General features: G+C 44.1%; 2 protein-coding genes across 2 annotated transcripts; one reads left to right on the top strand and one right to left on the bottom strand.

The window, feature by feature from the left end:
- Positions 1–8668: 8668 nt before the first annotated feature.
- Positions 8669–9772, top strand: C1QTNF4 (C1q and TNF related 4; the record flags this gene model as incomplete). Its single annotated transcript, XM_084262798.1, has 1 exon — positions 8669–9772. The coding sequence occupies one exon, from the start codon at positions 8669–8671 to the stop codon at positions 9770–9772; it is 1104 nt and encodes a 367-aa protein (XP_084118924.1).
- A 4213-nt stretch (positions 9773–13985) lies between these two features.
- Positions 13986–17187, bottom strand: FAM180B (family with sequence similarity 180 member B; the record flags this gene model as incomplete). Its single annotated transcript, XM_084263361.1, has 3 exons — positions 13986–14429; positions 15015–15094; positions 17121–17187. 3 exons carry the CDS (start codon positions 17185–17187, stop codon positions 13986–13988), a joined length of 591 nt encoding a protein of 196 aa, XP_084119487.1.
- Between the last annotated feature and the right edge of the window lie 1780 nt (positions 17188–18967).

Below are 18967 nucleotides of genomic sequence, written 5' to 3'. Positions count from 1 at the left end.
CCAGCTGGCACTCAGCTGCCCATTAATTCCTTTAGGGAATGATTATTGGATTCCATAGGCTCATCCTAACTTGTGATTTGATGATCAACCAGCATATTCCCTCTTTCTCTGAGGTGGGTGATGTGGCAGGTCTTAGAGCAATGGCTGGAGGGCAGCATTCCAGTGACTGGGGGAACAGGTTGGAAGCAACTACTGCAGGCAGAGTTCCAGGAAAAATGAGAATTATGTGCCCACTCAAGCAAGAGAGAGAAAGAGAAGGTGTGGCTATGCAGCTAGAGAAGAAAACAGACAAGAAAAATCTATAAATTGCTCCCTTTTATTATTAGGACCTTACATAGCAGCTAAATTAAAATCATATATTGGCTGATAGAAGGCACAGGAGCACATAGGATGGAAATTGAGGGCATAAAATCATTACAGAGGATAATGAACAAACCTTGAAAGTACATCACAGGCTCCAATATCTGTTATAATATCTTCATAATCTCATATACAATAGTCTACAACAGGAAAGTATGATACAAAATTGTGATTAATGTAGTGTATAGACGGTCAAAATTACTTTCCTATTTAGTGCAACTTCATGGGTGGAAGGTTCCATGGGTTCCTATTAGTTCCCGGGCAAATAAACCTACTATCAACAGTTGTTTTCATTCATAATGAGGGGACAAGAGGAGACCATGAAAGGATCACTGCAAGGTTTTTCCCAGCTCACCGTGCTGGACAGGTCTGCTGAATGCTGGGGCGTGTGAATGAAAGTGGCAGTAAGGAACAGGAAGGAAAGCAGGTACAGACTTTCACTGGAACACTTACTCTCATCCTGACAAGATTTCCTTTAATATCTATAAGCATTTGTCACAACTAAGGATTGAAAGAAAATTGAAAAATAGGACATCAACTCTAAGCACAGCATAGCAACCTCCTCTTCTGGTCTGTATGGTGGAGGATCAAAACATTCAGCTGCATTGGTGGAAATGGCTACTTAGATGCATAGAGGAAAGCATGGTTTAAAAAACTAAGCAATAACTACCTATGCTTATGCCTCTGAACTGTTGCTTTGTTAACAGAAGGAGTGAGGATTATCCCAAGAGCTACTTTCCTTCGCTGGAAGGAAATGGGGTAGAGAAACTGAGCCACAGTATGTAGCAATAAAACAGAAAGAGTAAAGGAGTCAGAATCTGAGCTGGTTCCAGTGCCATTCTGCCCATCTAGTGTTTTCACTTTGTCATTCACATCTCAGTTTACCTTATTATTATGTGGACATGTGGGGGTTTTTTAAAATGTCCCTAATGATGTGAGCTACATCACCACTTCAGGAAAACCTAAACCCAAGCTTGTGTTCAGTGGGACTGTCTAAACAGCCTTTTTGTTCTTTATGTTTAAAGGCCTCCTGCTTCACTAGTTCTTGAGGGAAAAGTTCATCTTTTTCCTGCCCAAACTCTTACTAAAAGAGAAAAATTATGAGTAGTCTGTTATGCTGAGCCTTAGGTTGCCAGTTTTTGACTCCAACCCAGAAATGTCATCTGAAAACACTTCTAAACTTTCCCCCTCATTGCCTTTTAAGAGTCTCGTGGTCTGCATAGCCATTACCTTCCCCTTCACATTCTCCTTGAGCACTACTGTGGCACTAACTGGATCTTGTTTGTTGATTCCAGCTGGTCAGATGATAAAATGGAACCATCTTACTTGCTTATTTTTTCACTTCAGCATCTTTAATTCTGAAGGGTTTGTTGGTGTTTTTCTTGGAATTTATAATGGCATAGTAAAAGTAAGAAATTCTATGCTACATTTGCTTGTTATTACCCTCGTCTCCTAACCTATGCCTTCTAGACTATAAGCACCTCTTAAAAGTTCTTCTACAGAGTCCACCCCTGTGCAGTTCAGCAGGCTACCAGCTTCTTTGCAGACTATCATAGTTTAAGTACGTTAAGCCAGGTGAGAAGTTTAAAATAAAATGGTCCCAGTAACTGAGTCTTGCTCTTATCAAAACAATAATTTCCCATTTATCTTTGGAATAGCCTGAATTGCAGTGTTTGTGCTCAGCATTTTTCCTCATAAGGTGGCTGTCACACTAGTACGTCTGTTCCTGGGGCTGTCTGTCTGGCAGTGTCCCTGTGCTTCATGTGGTTTTACCTCTGCAGCCAAAGAGAAAAAAAACCAACAATCCAAACAGGTCTTCCATGAAAGAGTCCTCCTGCTACACGGCTTCTAGCCCAGCCAGTTGCAAAAAAGAAGTGGCCCCCTACTCTACTTTCTGAGATCTCTGTGCCTTCCTCTCTCTTTAAATCTAGCTTTTGTACTGGCCAGTCTGCCTTTCAGTGATACCTTCTCTTGCTGTCTTAACTGCAATATTAATGGTATATGCTGCCACAGTCTCAGTTACTGTCTTTCACCTGTCCAAATACAGGCTGGTATTCCAGGCCAGACTGACTCTGTTAATCCTTTATGCCAGCGTGATCTGCCTTCTGGTGCAGCAATCCAGTCCCTCCTGGAGAGATGGGATGCTTCAACAAGCCTCATTCCACAGGCTCAGCATCTCTTGCGCACACCAGGAGGAAAAAAATGCACACATAAACCGGTCTAAAAAAGGAAATTAGGTTTGGGGGCAGAAAAAGAGGTGGTTTAATTTTGTCATTACTGTAGCTGTAACTGGATCCATGCAAAAATTCCTACTATTGAAATGGTCTCAGTGTTTAATGTCCAAAGGTAGCAGTGTTAAATAAACACTGTAGAGCAACAAACTTCTGGCTTTCTGTAGCTGTGGCTCCCAGTCTTCTCTTGCCTGTGCTGTCACAGGAACCATTTATCACTGAATGCATCCCCGGCGACAGCGAGGTTTTTTCACTACTTAGAGCTGGTGTGATCTTAATGGCAGCTTATCGACTATTTAGCTGCATGTGTGGAACAACTTCATAGTATTCAACACATTTTGTGAAGTACAGTTTAAACCCAAAAGTTCTAATGATGTTTCCTGGTTTGTTTTTTTTTGTTTTGATCAATATTAGAGTATGTGACTTTGCTTGAGGAGTGTTTATGTGCTGGAGAGTTGGATTCCCGTAATTTATTTAGAAAAGGATGTAAAAAACAAATGATTACACTTTCAGGCATGAGTCTCTTAAAATAACTCCTTGCTCCCACCTAAGGTTTATTCAGCTACTCTCTATTATTCAGCTTCTCTACTAAAACACTACTTTGTCTGTCTAAATGAATCTATTTTTTAAATATAAATAGTAGACAAAACAGAAGACACAGTGTATCATGCTGACACTTCAAATGTTTATAACAAATTTCCTTGGATGCTTCCTTGATACAGAAAGAAAAATCTTCATGTCAGAACCATGTTTCCATTTTTATCAGTGAATATACATCATCTTGTATGTCATCATTTTAGCTTAAACAGAGTTATTAAGCCTTTGGTTGAAATATAGCAGGTTTAAATATTCTGAAGTGCAGGCTAACATTAGAGGCTTCTGACAAAATACAGTCTTTCCATTTCCTTCTCCTGAGTATGGCTGGAGCTGGGGCATTTCCACAGAGATTTGAGTACAGAGAAGCTGGTTTATTATGTTAAAGGACTCTCTTGACTCAAATAAACATTTAAAATTTAGTATTTTCCATATTAATGCCATACAATTCTGTGATTCAAAGTGTGGCTTAGAGTTTCCAAAAAGCATCCCGAATGCTTCAGGCAATGTTTTACCTGTCAGGATTGTTCTAGAGTTCAAAAAATCACATCAAAAGCAGAGAAAGGCCAAAGCCATAAGTGAATCCCTGATCTTGTCAGAGTACTGTTTACACAGATTTGCTTTTTAGGATCAGCTACAATTAATTTCTCCTTGATGTTAGAAGAAGTGACGCATTTGCATCATTATCTGATCTCTTAATCTGTATTGATGAGTGGAACAGACAGTATGTGGTATCGGGGAGGGGGGAAAAATCTTGCTAACTGCAGTCCAAGATGCCTGTTCATTACACAGGCTTTCATTGATTCAAATAATTGAAACTTTTGCAGCTGTCCTTAAGTATTAGAGTGAGAGCTCAGAAGAACAGGGCTTTGCTCTTGCAGCTTGCAGCATTTGAAGAACTTTTACTAACAGTTAATCCAACTGCACTGCTTCACTGTGGTTTCATATCTCATTCTTCAGTGATCTGGGTAAAACTCCCACTGAAATTAAAGAACTCTTGCCTAATGTAGGACTAGGGAATCTAGTTCATTAATATTTTGGAATAAAGAGAAGTCCCTTGTGAGATTTACAAGAAGATCTGGCCTACAAGTCTGGAAATGGGGTGACCTTTCTATTGTTGAAAGTTCTTTTGAAAATCCGTGGATTTCAGTAAAAGAATAAAACTAATTGTCTTTCCACTGGTGGATTGATTCTGTTCCAGGACAGAAATATCACCTCCAGCAAGCACAAAGCTATTAAAGTTCCTGGGTCATGCAAATGGTGAATTCTGTCTTTCCTTGCAAAAAAAGATCTGCGAGTCCTCTTCTGCTACGTTAGTCGCTACCATTTTAGCCCCTTCTCTTCAGGTCATTAATTTAATGTCAGTGCCTTTGAGAACTGCTTAGCTCCCTCATGTGTTTTGTGCCTCCTATTCCAAAATTAGTTTCTTGACTTCTTCCCTGTGGGCTGCATTCCCTGTTGGTACTGACTAGAACAAAGGCGGTATCCTACCCTGTGTATCCCCCTGCCTAGCTTCATTCCACACGTCTGTGGTGTTACCACAATAAGAATGGTAGGGCCTTGATTCATATATGGCCTTGATTCATATATAAATGCTAATGAGAATAACACAGCTGCTGTATGACACATGCTGAAGACCTTTTCACCTCTAGCCTGGGTCTTTCTCCTCGCCCTGCATTGTTAAAACTTAGGCCATAGCATGAACTTAGAGCTGATACCAGAGTGTCAATGGCCAGGCTCACATCCCTGGTGTTCTCTCTTCCCTGATGGAAGATAACTATCCCAGTAAAAGAAATTTTTTACTTTGTAAGCAACACAGCATTTTGGAAGCTTTAGCTTCAGACTTACTATGCCAATACTGAGTTGTCGTGAGTTGTCTCTGTTTATGACAGTCCTGGAGCTAGCTGAACCTGCCTAATTGTTGGCAAATTATTCTTAGACTGGTTTAGCGTGTTATTAGATGCTTTCTAAATTATTTTAAAAAGATAAAGAACTTAAATATTCCTGAAAGTGGTGAGTGGGAGCTGTCAAGGAAACAACTTGCTAATGGAAACACAGCATAATTAACTGCCTTATTTTAATGACTTGCCAGTAAGTTATTGGGAAGAACTGATAAATAAGGGACTAAGCAGCAGATAGTCGTTGCAATCATAGCTGAGTGATCCAAGCTGTAATAAGTGAACTTATTACAGAGAAGTTGAACAGAAAGAAGAACAGTGGTCATTTGAAGGAACCTAAGGTCAGATTCACCACAGAATTTATTAAACTGTTCTTTTTGTGGGCTTTTTTGGCCAGCAGTGACATGCTTGCAGGATGTTCCTGGATCTGCTGAGCCAGTTTCTGGAGCCCAGACAGTGCTTTAGAACCAGGCTTGTTAGTGAGGCTAAAAACACAAATGACAAACCCTTTCCTATTGTTTCTTGTCTCAAGCACTTGCAGCCACGTCACAGTCATCCTGGTTCTCCATGCAGCCACACCGTGGTGAGCACTGGCATAACAATGGATGAGTATGAATCAGAAATATCTAATAGCTCTTTTAAGTTTGCCTTTAGTGCTTGGCTTTCTAGCCTGGTGTGCTAGATGCAGCACTCTGCAAAAATAATACTGCTGAACCACAGGCTGAGCGCACAGTTTGGGATTTAGTTCCTGGTGGGCCTGTTAGTATTGTTTAAATGGCAGCAGTGGTGAAATGCTGTGCAGACATGGAAAAAGAGAGATCCTTTGCCCCGAAGAACTCGTAACTAAATGCCAAAGTGAGGAAAAAATAAAGACAGCATGGAAGCAGATGCATGGTGATTAGCTATGGCTTAATAGTTCCATTGGAAATGCTTTCTTAAATTAATTTGCTAGATGAAAGACAGTTTGTCTGTCAGACCTGCCATTAGCTGGTTAGTTCCCTCTAAGTGTCATGGCTAGGGTAAGTAGTGAGTGAATTTCCAACTGTGAGACGACAGTAGTTATGGGAATCAGTGGGCCAACACTGAGCATGGAACAGGTTGCTCACAGATGAATCCAGTCTGGTCTTGAAAACTTCCAAGGATTGAGATTGCAAAAATCTTTCCCTGGTCAAACTGTTTTGCTCTTAATTGCCCTCAGCATGAGAATATTCTGCTTATATCCTGTCTGAACCTTCCCTTTGGATTTTCTGACCAAAGTGTCTTATTATCCCACCATGCACATCAGAGAAGAACCTCACTCTGTCATCTCAGTAACTTCTTCACAGGTTCAGGAAGGCTATCACTAGATCACCGCCCCCCCCCCCCCCTCGCCCCCCCCTCCCCCCCCAAAAAATCTTTCTCTTCCCCAGGCTAAAAAAGCCCGGTTCCCTCAGCCTCTCCTCACAGGACAGATGCTTCAGACCTCAACCATATTGTCTGCCCTCTTCTGGAGTCACTCAAGTGTCAAATAAAGTGAAATAATCCCTGCCTGTGGTTACTGGCTACATTTTGTTGATGCACCCCAGTGTGCTGTTAGCCTTCATTACTTGCAGGGCACACCACTAACTCAGGTAGAAATGGTTGTTCTCCAGGACTCCTAGATCCTTTTCAGCAGCGCTGCTCCCCACCCAGTTAGTCACAGCCTGTACCCACAGGGTAAGACCATCCCATGCACAGGGGTCCTTGCTGAGTTTCCTTTCAGTCCATGCCTCCAGCCTGTCTAGGTCCCTCTGAGTAACAGCTGAGCCTCCACATGAATTGGCAAACGCTCCGTTTTGGTGTCATCTGCGGCCTTGATGAGTGAGCATTCTGTCTCCTTCTTCAGGTCATTAATAAAAATACTGAAGACATTTGAAGTGAAATATTAAACACTAGCCCTTGAGCCTGACAACACAGCCAGTTTTTCACCCATCTAGTAGTTCACTTATCTTGACCATAACATCAAAACTTGGACACAGGAATGCTCTGGGAGGCTGTAACAAAAGCCTTGCTAAAAGGCAGGTGACATCTACTGATCTCTTCTCACAAGAAGGCACTCAGTTTGGTTAGACATGATCTACAGTAATACATTCTGAATTCAGGGGCACAGAGGAAAACACTGATCTGTTGGAAGAGAAGTGAGTTCATGTAAAACTGGGACATGGATGGATATTTCTCTTTGCCTTTGCTAGTGTGTCACTTTCAGCTTGTTAAGTGGGGTTCGTATCTGTTAGGGCTGCACTTCAGATTCCAGTTTTACTCTCAAGTGTGAAAGGGCAGGGACTCAAGGTCAAGCTGAATTTCTGCTGGTGAGTGATTCTAGGTATCACATTTTGCCAAATTCACACTTTCCCTGGCCACCTCACAGCCTATGCAGATTCCATCTGCTTTACTTCTATTACTAGGCAACCCCAGTTGATTCAAATATTTACCCCTTTATCCTTTTTAATTCAGGATGTGTCTTCACTGCTCCCCTCAATGAGAAGCATGTTTTGCTCCTGTTCTGCTGGTCTGTGAATTCATTGTTTGCGGGCTGGCATGGCACCAGTTCTGGGGTGACAGATGGGGCAGACTGCAAACCAGGCAGTTGCCTCCCAGCCTGAATGATATTTTAATAAGCACAGAGAGGTGACAGAGAGAGAAGCTTCTCACTGGAATGACTGGCAGTTTTGTTTTCAGCCTGAAAGCACTAATAGATGAGTTTTGGGCCCAGTCCAAAAAATTAAAAAAAAATCATGGAAACTAGGAGCTGAAAATCCCATTAGCTTCTGACTTACCTGTCTTTTTTAAAGGGTCAAAGAAGTTTTTTTCTCACTGGTGTCTTATCCAGATAGGAAGTTGTTTCCCTGTTTTCAGTATTTCAGTTCCCTCTGAGGGATTCTATACTTTGCAAAACCTTTTATTTATCTTTTGTTTTCATTCTTTTTTCTTCATTTCATTCATGTTCTCTATTGTCTTCCTTCCCTCCCTAAACATTCCTCCTTCTAGTTTCTTTACAGTCTTCACAGATTCATGATGAAGTCTGTCTGAATAATGGGGTCTACCAACATACTTGGCTTCCAGCTTCTATATCCTGTGAAACAGTTGGTGCAGTGCTACGCAATGGCATCTACATGGGAATCTCTAGAACCTGTGTCCTCTTCTCCCTGCCCTTCAGCTGTATCTCAGTTGTATAATACAGGGTCTGTCTAGGGCTTTGTTTCATTCTTGGTCTTATTAATAAAAGCACTACAAAAGGGAGCTCTGGCAAAGCCCCAGCAAGCTCTGAGATCCTTCTGCATTACGAGCAACACAGATTTGCAGACAAGCTGTAGGATAGCCAGGCTTTCAAAGGAGAAGATTCTTTCTCTTCCTATGAGTACAGGGAAAATATCAAAATGGTGCTGGGATCTGAACTGCAGTGTGGTCCCGTACACTGATCAGAGAATGCACTGAAAACGTGTCAGTATTTGGGCATAGGCCTCCTTATCTACTTAATGAGATTCAGATCTGTGTTTCAACTGGAGTATAAGCTGGAAATTAATGGTATTCCTACTAAAATAATGTTTCTTTTTCCTTTCAGGTACAATGATGACACTGAAGGTTCAAATCCTGTTTGGTTTCCTTTGCTCCATGATTTTTCTGCCTACAGATGGCTTCCCAGCAGACACCAGTACTGAATTCCGCTCTGCTTTCTCTGTGGCCAGAACCAGCAGCATGGAAGGGAGTTCTGAGATGGTCATTACCTTTGACAAAGTGTATGTGAACATTGGCAATGACTTTGATCCCAAGACTGGATTGTTCCGCTGTCGGATCCCTGGAGCCTACTACTTCTCCTTCACTGTTGGGAAATACCCAAAGAAAAACTTGTCTGTCATGCTGATGAGAAACAAGAATGAGGTGCAAGTGATTGTGTATGATGAGCATCACCGCAAAGAACGGAAGGTGGCCAGCCAGAGTGCCATGCTGCAGCTTGACTACGGTGACACAGTTTGGCTGCGTTTACATGGAGATCCCAAGTATGCTCTTTACAGCAATGTGGGCCCTTATACAACTTTCAACGGCTACCTAATCTACCCAGACACTTCTGCCTTCTTCCAGAATGCTCTTAGCTCTCAAGAGCTGGGGCCACACCATCACACTATCCAGCAGCTTCCTGGAGAGCAGAAAGAAGCTTCACAGCGACATGTGTTATCTGATCAACCAAACAAAGAACAAGACCCTCGCTCTGCGTTTTCTGTTGCCCGCTCACAAAGTCTCCTGGGGACAGATGACAAGCAAACCCAGCATGAGCCAATCACATTTGACACAGAGTTTGTTAACATTGGAAAAGATTTCAATTCCTCCACCGGCATCTTCTCATGCCGCATACCTGGTGCATACTATTTCTCCTTCACCATTGGTAAAATGCCCTTTAAGACCATGTCAGTGAAACTTATGAAGAACCACAATGAGGTGCAGGCCATGATCTATGATGACAACCACTCCAAGAGGCGGGAGATGCAGAGTCAGAGTATCATGCTGCCTCTGAAATATGGGGACACCGTTTGGCTCTACAGCCATCAGCACGATGGCTATGGTGCTTATAGCAACCATGGCAAGTACATCACCTTCACAGGCTTCCTCATCTATTCAGAGGCTCAGCCAAAGCGGCTTCCAGCTGCCAGTTCACCCCAAGGGTCAAATAATTAAATGCAGATGTGAAAGGAGCATAAGAAAAGCCAAGGTGCCATGAACTTGGGTCCAGCTCCTCTTCAAATACCGTCCTTTACTTTGAGCATGCTATCATGTGTGTCCCGTGCTTTCCTTACGCTGCACGCTTGTGCTCTGCCTGCAGGGCCGCTGCTGTGTCTGCCATTCATCCCTAGAAAGGTATTTACAGGTTGTACGCGTGTGTCCCGTGTTGGTGTTTGACTTAAGCATAAAGCATGAGGTAGTTTGGGGGCAGGGGTGGGCCAGTGTAGTGAGATGCTGGGGATCAGAGAGCCACTGCAGTACTGTTGCTACAGATGCTGAGCAACCAGAAAGCAAAGGATGTGGTGACTTTCCTTGCATATCTGGGAAGGGAATAGATGTAATGAAAATGAATGTAATAAAAATACAAAAGATGTAAAGTTTTGTCAGATTGGAATTTATTGTTGCTTGTGAGATTTGTGTGCTAATCACTGTCCGGGGTACCAGTCCAGACAGAAAGCAGCACAGCGACTGTACAAGCTGCAGTGTGTGTTACTGAGCCAGTCTGTGCACACTCCTCCTTATCATTTGTGTGTGAAGTGTTGGTGCCTCTGATGGTTTTATTGCAAGTGTCGCAACATTTGATGCTTTTCTTACCCTGCCATTGATGAAGTCAAGAAGCTGTGTTTGAGAATCGCAGCTTCCATTTAGTGAAAATAATACATTTAGAAACACACAAAAAGTAGGCTTCCAGCCCTTGCAGTAAAGGATGAGGGCCCAAATTTATGAATGGACCATCTTCTGAAAGCTCAGAAGAAAGATTAGGAAGAAGAATAAAAAAGATGTATTTTAAATCTCTTCATATTTGGGTCAGAGGCAGGGTCATAATGTGTGAGTAGTATCATGCCATGCAATGGTGGTGTTGACTGCAGGGGCATTACATTCTCCAGTGTGATGGTTTAACAAAACATAACGCCTTTCATCTTCTGGTAACTCATTATATGGCACAAGCCACCTCCTTAGGCAGTGCCCAAAGATCTCTACCTTCTGGCCAGTCCATAATCTCTTCCAGGATCCCTGGATGGTTGGGTTTCCTCAGTTGATCTTATTGCATAATCAGTGCTATCCCCCTACTCCAGGTAGCACTGGTTATATGATGTGTAGAGGCGATGTTCCCTTTGAACATCCAGTGTAGTGCAGGCGATTGTGGTGCCAAAAGAGAAGGTTCTGTGCCAACAACTTCTGAAGTGGCTCCAATCCCCTCATAAACCACTAGTATCTCTTTTTCAGTTGGGGTGTAGGGGGCTTTTGATCCTTTACACCCCTGGCTCCAAAACCCTAATGGTTGACCTTGGGTTTCTCCTCCTGCTTTCTGCCAGGCACTCCTGGCCAGGTAAGGCCATGCTCCCCAGCTGCAGTGTAGAGTACATTTTGCACAGCTGGTCCTGTCTGGATAGGCCCAAGGGCTACCATATGAGCTATTTCCTGTTTGATATGCTCAAAGGCTTGTTGTTGCTTAAGGCCCCATCCAAAACAGATCTTTTTTTGGGTCACTCATAAAGAGGTCTCACAAGCTGACTGCAACCTGGAATACTCATTCTTCAGAATCCCACCAGGCCCAGGAAGCCTTGTGTTTCTTTCTTGTTAGCTGGTGGAGACATGGTTGCTATCTTGTTGACCACATCCATAGGCATATGATGGCATCCATCCTGCCATTTTATTCCCAGGAACTGGATTTCTTGTGCAGGTCCCTTGACCTTGCTTTTCTTTATGGCAAAATGGCTTTCAGAAGAATCTGAATAACTATCTTTTCCACCTCAAACACTTCCTCTGCCTTATTGTCCCACACAATGATGTCATCAATGTATTGTAGATGTTCAGGGACACCACCCTTCTGCAGTGCAGTTTGGATTAGTGCATGACAAATGGTATGGCTGTGCTTCCACTCCTGGGGCAGTTGATTCCAGGTGTACTGAACACCCTTCCACATGAAAGCAAACTGTGGCCTGCATTCTGCTGCCAAAGGAATTGAGAAGAACACATTGGTGATGTGAATGGTAGCAATATGCTTGGCTGCTTTTGACTCCAGTTCGTATTGGAGCTCTAACGTGTCTGGTACAGCAGGACTCAGTGGTGGTGTCACTTTCTTCAGGCTACAATAGTCTACTGATAATGTCCACCCTCTATCAGACTTTTGCACTGGTCACATGGGACTACTAAAAGGTGAGTGAGTCTTGCTGATGACTACCTGTTTTTCCAGCCAGAGTGCTGCTGTAGAGAGACAGGTGTGACTTTAGAGGGTCCTGGTGTGTTCCTACAGCACAGCTTCTAAGGTAGGTAGTAGGAAAGCAGGAGGCTGGAGGCTTCATCCTGGTGTGACTGGTGCTGTTTCAGTTGAGCTAAGCCCTAGTGTGACTCCCAAAATACATACACTGCAAAAGTGCATCATCTTGAGCATGTGCAAAACTGTGACATCACTTTAGTTTAATTTATAATCTGCTTGGCAGACAGAACTGCTCTTAAACTGACTGTACCAAAGTCCTGGATTCTAAACTGCATATTTGTATCCGAGCCAAACCCCTCAACCTTTAGCCATGCATTCATACAGCTTAGACTGTATATGCTCCAGCAAGACAGTATTTTCATGCACCAGTGCCATCCCAGCTCAGCTTTTGGATTATATTCTCTGCTTGAACTGGACTTTGTCTGCAGCCACTCCCTGCCTCCAGCACTCCATACACATCCTTCACATTAGAGACTGGGGGCATAGTTGGGAAAAGGTTAAAGGGTGAGACTGAAAGTCTATAAAAGACCAGCATTAGAAGAACACTAGGTGGGATACAAGTCTGCTAGAAGCTATACTTCAACCACAATGCTAATCTTAATTCCTACATCTTTTGGTGGGGGTGGGTAGCAAAGCAACAACCAACTGCTGTTCACACACTGTTTTATGAAGTGTGTGAATCTCTCTGCTTATCTTCTCCTGCCATAGCCATAACTTGACCTCTAAAACCATTCTCTGTGGCATCTTGCTTCCAGGCTTCTCATTCCTGCCTCACCACTTCTCCTCTCCATCTGTTGGAGAACAACAGCTTGGAAGAAGATTAACTAGGTCAGAAGCTTGGAGTTCCCACTCTGAATGTCACACATGCCTCCTTTGTTGAGCATGGAAAATTAAGACTATAATGATAGAAAGGGAATTAAGGATCTCATAAACTAAGCACATGCAACAAAGGTTCAAACCTGATGTAGCTATAAAGGCAGTGAGAAATCTAGTAGAAATGGAAAAAAAATATAATCAAAACTCTCCCAAGCAGATAATTACATTTATTTAATTCCACGCTGCAATGTCTAAGACAAAGAGAGGTTAATGATTTCTTTCTATAACATAATTGTGTTCCTGATTTTGAGGATATAAACTGTGTATTTATTATGTTTGGCTTATAAAGTGACAGAGCTGTACAAAATAAACTTCATAGAAGAGCTAAAATCTGCTGAAAAAAAACTAGGTCATGATCCTTAGGAATTTAAATGATACTTAAGGATGCATATTCCAAACTGATGACTGACACAAAGCAGTGTACATGTGAAAATATGATATGCAAATATCAGAAAGCTTCACGGAATACGTACATTTTCAGGTTGCTTTTCAAAGAAAAATGAATACCTAAGATAAGAAATTACTGCAGACAAATAAAATGTGATGTCACACGAGCAGAAATCTGAAATTAAATATGTGACCTATATCATGAAACACAGTAAAATCTACAGAGCTGCTTACTGGAGAGGAGAAGAGATACTGTATTGGGCTGAAACCACGGGAAGAATACATGGAGTCTGAACCAAATTATCTGATAGTACGTAAGCTAGGACACCAGTGTGACATCCTGGAAAGAAACTGCCAGGGCATCTCTCCAGTAAGCATACATGACCAAGATAGATAGCACATCTAAGTACCACTGTTCCTTTCAGCACAGCTCCCTTAAAAAAAAACCAAACTCCCTCCCCAAAAAAACAGGGAATGGTGAATGCACTCTATAGGTTTTTTCCTATTTCATTTAAAAATAAAACCTTGCATATAAACCTTTAGAGAGTTGCCAGCACAATGCAGAAAGTAGGACAAAAAGGTGTGGTGTATTTGTACAGAGTCCCGAATAATGCTGAAAGCATTCGGAATAACCAAGGATGCGGCTGACATCAGGCATGTCCTTCCCTGTGGTAGTTTCCCTTATTAAGTGTCTCTCTTGGTCCTGGCCAGGTTAGAGTGATAGAACTGTTTCAGGGATGCTAAATGTGAAGGCTTCTCCTTCCAGGGCCAGGAAGCCAGGACAAGGGTGGTATTGGAGGGGCAAAGCCCCTTGCACAGATCCCGAAACATTTCATCGACCAGCTGAAAGAAAAAACGAATCCAGAGGTTTTTATCCAAGCCCTGCACGGAGCGAAGCTGATAGGCACAGTACACACTGGTGAAAAGGAGGTGGTCAAACTCGGGTGGAGGCAAGGGGGTGTCAGCAAGTGAATAATAGTTCAGATGCTGTTCAATCTCTGCTGGTGTTTTGGGAACTTTGTCCTGTAAAATCCTCATGAACCGCCGTGCCGAGCGCAGGGAGGCCAGCTCTTCATCCCGCAGAAGGATTGTCCCATTGGCCTGAATATCCAGCCCTCTCCAAAGCATCTGGAAGAGAAGAGCAGCATGCACACGGGAAGCCCAGCACAGACCCTCTGCCAGTTATAACTGAACTGGAAAGCCATCTGCGACGCTGCCAAATCTTGGGCCGGACCACGAGGCGGCTGCTCCCTGACTCGCTGCCCATGGCCCGTCTAGTCCCACTCCATGTCCTTCTCTGCCAGCCCCACACCCCTTTTCCGACCGTCCCAACATCTCAGCTTCCCCCTGGGACCCATCCAGCTCTCGCCTCCCACCCTGCGTCTCCCGCCACAGTCCCTCCCACAGTGGCTCCCTGGCAGGGCTGTATTGGGTGGGGGGCTTGGTGGGGGAGTCACCTAACCCACTGAGGATGGTCTCTTGTCCCACCCCGGAGGTGTGAGGTGCCACGGAGGGGATCAGAGCCCCTCCAGTTGCACCCTGCAGTGGGAGGAAGCAGAAACACAATTAGGGCATTGCTGAGGCATTTCCCAAGCACTCCTGACATCAGGCAGGGACCAGAACAAGCAGAACGCGTGAGTTTTTACGTGCAGGCAGGTGGGAGCACGGGCACTAACAGCACCTCAGCCCATGGGCCCCCAGTACCCAGGAGACCTCTAACATGACGTCAGCATCCTCTGGGCCATGATGGGGTGTGTTGATGCCAGCACCATCCCTGCTGTGAGGATGTTCATCTGGAAGACATCAGGTAGAATTTGGTAGAGCAAGACCATGGCCCTTCCTGTTTATTTTTGGTGTTTTTTTTGTCAATAACGTCTCCAGTATTTCTGAGCTGCCACTCATAGCTTGCCAAGCAGGACAGACACTGACAGTGGGATTTTGATGAGCAAAGTAAGTTTTTTAAGAGAAGCAGAACTGTAAGTTTTGGATACAACGGCCCTTAATCCTGCCAACAGAACTAAGAATATGGCAGCAGGGGCACCTGCTTTGACAAGTAGCAAAGAAGCCCCTCATGCCAAGTGGCCCCTCAGCCCACTCCCTTCCCAATAAAGGAAGCAGTAGATAGGATAAGCCTAGTCTCCTCTGACTCTTCAGAGGACTTTGAAGAGAGGGAGATAAGATTTTAAAAACAATGGGGTTTGCTTGCTTGGCATTTTTTGCTGGAGAAAGTAATGCTGCCTGACAGAAGGCTCCTTGACCTGCTGGTGGGAACATTACCTGATGCTTGCCCTGGTTTTCTAGTTCTTCCCTGATCATCTGCCACTGGTGGGGCAGAATGTGAGAGTAAAAGAAAACTGGTCAGATCTGTTATGGCTCTTCTCATGTCCAGCTAATTCCTTGCTGGGCCAACCGACATGATTTAAACTAGGAAAAATGGATACAAGCCCAGGGGAATGGGAGTTTATTAATATGAAAGTCACATTACTCCTAAGAATTCTTCAATTTTCCTTAACTAATACTTAAAACACTCATAGTTTCTGCATTTATTCTGCCTTTATTATTTGTTCCTTTGTGAAAAACAGGACACAAGCAGCCTTGTTCCAGGTCTGCGAGGGGAATGCTGCATCCCCTCCCCTCCCTGTGCTCATCAGAATAGCTGCAAAGCCAAGACTGCCTTCTACTTCTTACAGACTCATTCTTTGGGTCAAGAAACATGAAATGGAAAAGGCTCATATGAAATAGTAAACCCTCTAACACACTTTTCTTTCCAGGTTTACAAAGATGATGGCTGTTTTATATACAAAAAAAGAGTGAGAATTGTAGTACCCCAGAGTTAAGGTCAGCAGGTGCTTATAAAAAGTAGAAAAACAATTTAATGCTGTATGTGTGTGATGACTACTACCAAACCCCGCTTCCAACTTTCCCTTCTGGATTAAAGCTTTCCAGGGAGATGTGCGAGCTGCCCGAAGAAGTGCACTGCCACTCCACAGGCTCTGGGGGTTTGTTTCTCTGCACAGCTGCAGGATCCCTGATCCAAGCCAGCTCTGGCTTGGGAATGTGAGCAGGGATGTAGCTGCTCTTTCCTACTCCTCTGTGGACATGCCAGCAAGGTTTTTAGCTCAGGTAAAAATACTACATCGTCTGAAAATGCCTTTTCTGGGCGTCTTGGTGCTAGCTGATCCCTTAGGTTCACAGATCCCTCTACTGACAGACGTTGGATTGGCTGCGAAGCCACTGAATGCATTGAATAGCCGCCAAACTGCCGTTAGTATTAACTGTCTCACAGATATATGTGGTGTTAGAGTTTTGAGTAGAGCAAAACAAAACAAAGACCCCAAAGCATAACAAATGCAGTATGGAAATAGTAACATATACATCCTCTGGAGATGGGAAAATGGTGCCTTACGTTATCATTCAACAGTTGCTTTATTTCACAGGATTACAGAATCACAATGTTGGAAAAGACCTTTAAGATCACTGAGTCCAACTGTTCCCGTCCTATGCTAAACCATATCCCTAAGATGCTAAACCATTTTCCCCCAAGAAAAAAATCTAGAAAATCCACAAACATGAATGCAGGAGCAGACATTTTCAGTGGAGACCCAAGAAAACCCTCCCCCTGCCACCAAAACATGCAGCAAGTCTTCATCCTGCAAGCAGGTACCAGTGCCTCCCCACAGGGAGCAGCCCTGGCTGGGACTCCAGTTCGCCCTGGGGTCAGCACCTCAGGCGTTTGGTGATATTTGCAGAAGGCGGGGAAGGGCTGTGCTGGGGGCAGCCAAGGCAAGCCCCCGCATCGCTAGCAGGTGCGATTCCTACCTGTCGGCCTCTGGGATCCAGCAAACACGCACAGGATCAGCCACGCACCGAGCCGGGCCTGGGCCATAGCAGCCCCGCTCAGCAGCAGCTGCCACCCACCTCCGTGGTCTCGTGGAGCAGTCTGCTGTGGCGTCTTTCCCTTGCTGCTTCTGGTCCCAGCAGCCTCTGCTGGAATGGGGCCATCGTTCTGTTTCTGGTTGCATCCTGGGAAGGGCTTGCAGTGCAACTTGCTGACCCCGACGGATATTTTCCGTCATATTTTGGAAACTTGGAAGATTTTGTTGTGAAGTTTTTGGCAGAATTGTTTACAGGTTTTTTTCCTAAAGACTGTTTTCCCACTGCAGTTTGTTGCAGGAAGCTATTAGTTGCAAGAAATTTCACTACATGATTGCCTCTGAAGAAGGGAGGATGTTCTGGTCCCTTCCACATCCACACTGTGCCTCTGTCTCATCTCATGACACTTATGCTCAGCCCCTTGGCTTCATTTTCAGTTTTCCTTTTTCCTGAGTTCGAAAATCTGCAAACAATTCTGAAATGTCACAAGTGGATAAGGCTGACAGCCTGTGCAGATTCATGGAAGGGTGGTAGCAGCCAAAACATGTGAGCAGGCAGAAGAAATGCCACTTGTTGAGTTCTATATCAAAGCTCGCAGAGGGAGAACTCTGACCTAGCAAACAGCAAGCATCAGAGCCAGATGGGCCTTAGCACCTCATCGTCCTCTCCTGTGACAAGACCTCTGGGATAAGATGAGTGCTGATCCACCTTAGATGTTGTGAATTCCATAGGTGGAACTTCATCTGATTCTCTTTGCAGCAGACACCTGTTCTCTACACATCTTTGCACTTCTATTAGTGCCCAATCCCCGGTCAAGCTGCTCTGTATTTCTGTTCTGCATGGCACAGTATGGCCCTGGGTTCTTGAACAGACTCTGGGATGCCAGAGTTGTACAAACAGGTAGTAACATGTATAAATTAGCAATAATACCATCTCCCTTGGGTTAAAGGGGGAAAGAGTTCTGCTTAGAACAGAGAGGAGGTGTAGCTGAAACACATATCTTTCTCAGCAAGTTACAGGGTGTTTGTAGTGACTAGTGTCACCAGATAGTTTACTGAGGGTAGGGATGATGTTCCAGTCAGTAAGTCGTCAGTGTGCAAAGCAGCATGGCTTCTGAAACTTCCAGGATTTATAAGTATACTGTGGACTCACAGCAACTATGAAGAGAAGCAGCACAGCATGAGAGAGTCCCACGATTGTCATGGGATGAGAGGCCCTCAATATTCAGATCCATTCTGACCCTTAATTTGGATCTCAATAAAACCCATGTTTCTGTCATAGCCTTGGCTATCTTCAAGTCAGGCTACACTTCTTTCAGTTCTCATTATTATCTGCTGCTTACACTTTACTTCCATACTGTTCTGGGATGAGATATCACAGAATCACAGAATTTTAGGGTCTGGAAGGGACCTCAAGAAACCATCGAGTCCAACCCCCCTGCCAAAGCAGCTCCCTAGCTCATATTGCACAGATAGGCATCCAGATGGGTCTTGAATATCTCCAGAGAAGGAGACTCCACTGGCAGCAGCCTGTCCCAGGGCTCTGTCACCCTCACCATGAAAAGTTCTTCTCCATATTGCAAGCATTGATGGCACATGCTGCTGTGAGCTAAGGGGATTTTGTGGAATTGACTTGCTATCCTGTGTGGAAAAACAGTTGCAGAGTGATAAACGTGCCTTAGCTGCGTGTAAAGCAGCAGCTAACAAGCACGGAAGCAAGCCTGGTTTTCTGACAGCTGCACATGGTCCCTGCATGCAAGATCCTGGCGTTAGGCGGCCGGTGCACCTGCTCCT

This window comes from Gallinula chloropus, assembly GCF_964237585.1.
Source record: "Gallinula chloropus genome assembly, chromosome: 4".
Lineage (NCBI taxonomy): Eukaryota > Metazoa > Chordata > Aves > Gruiformes > Rallidae > Gallinula > Gallinula chloropus.
This window is presented reverse-complemented; position numbering and strand designations above follow the sequence as displayed.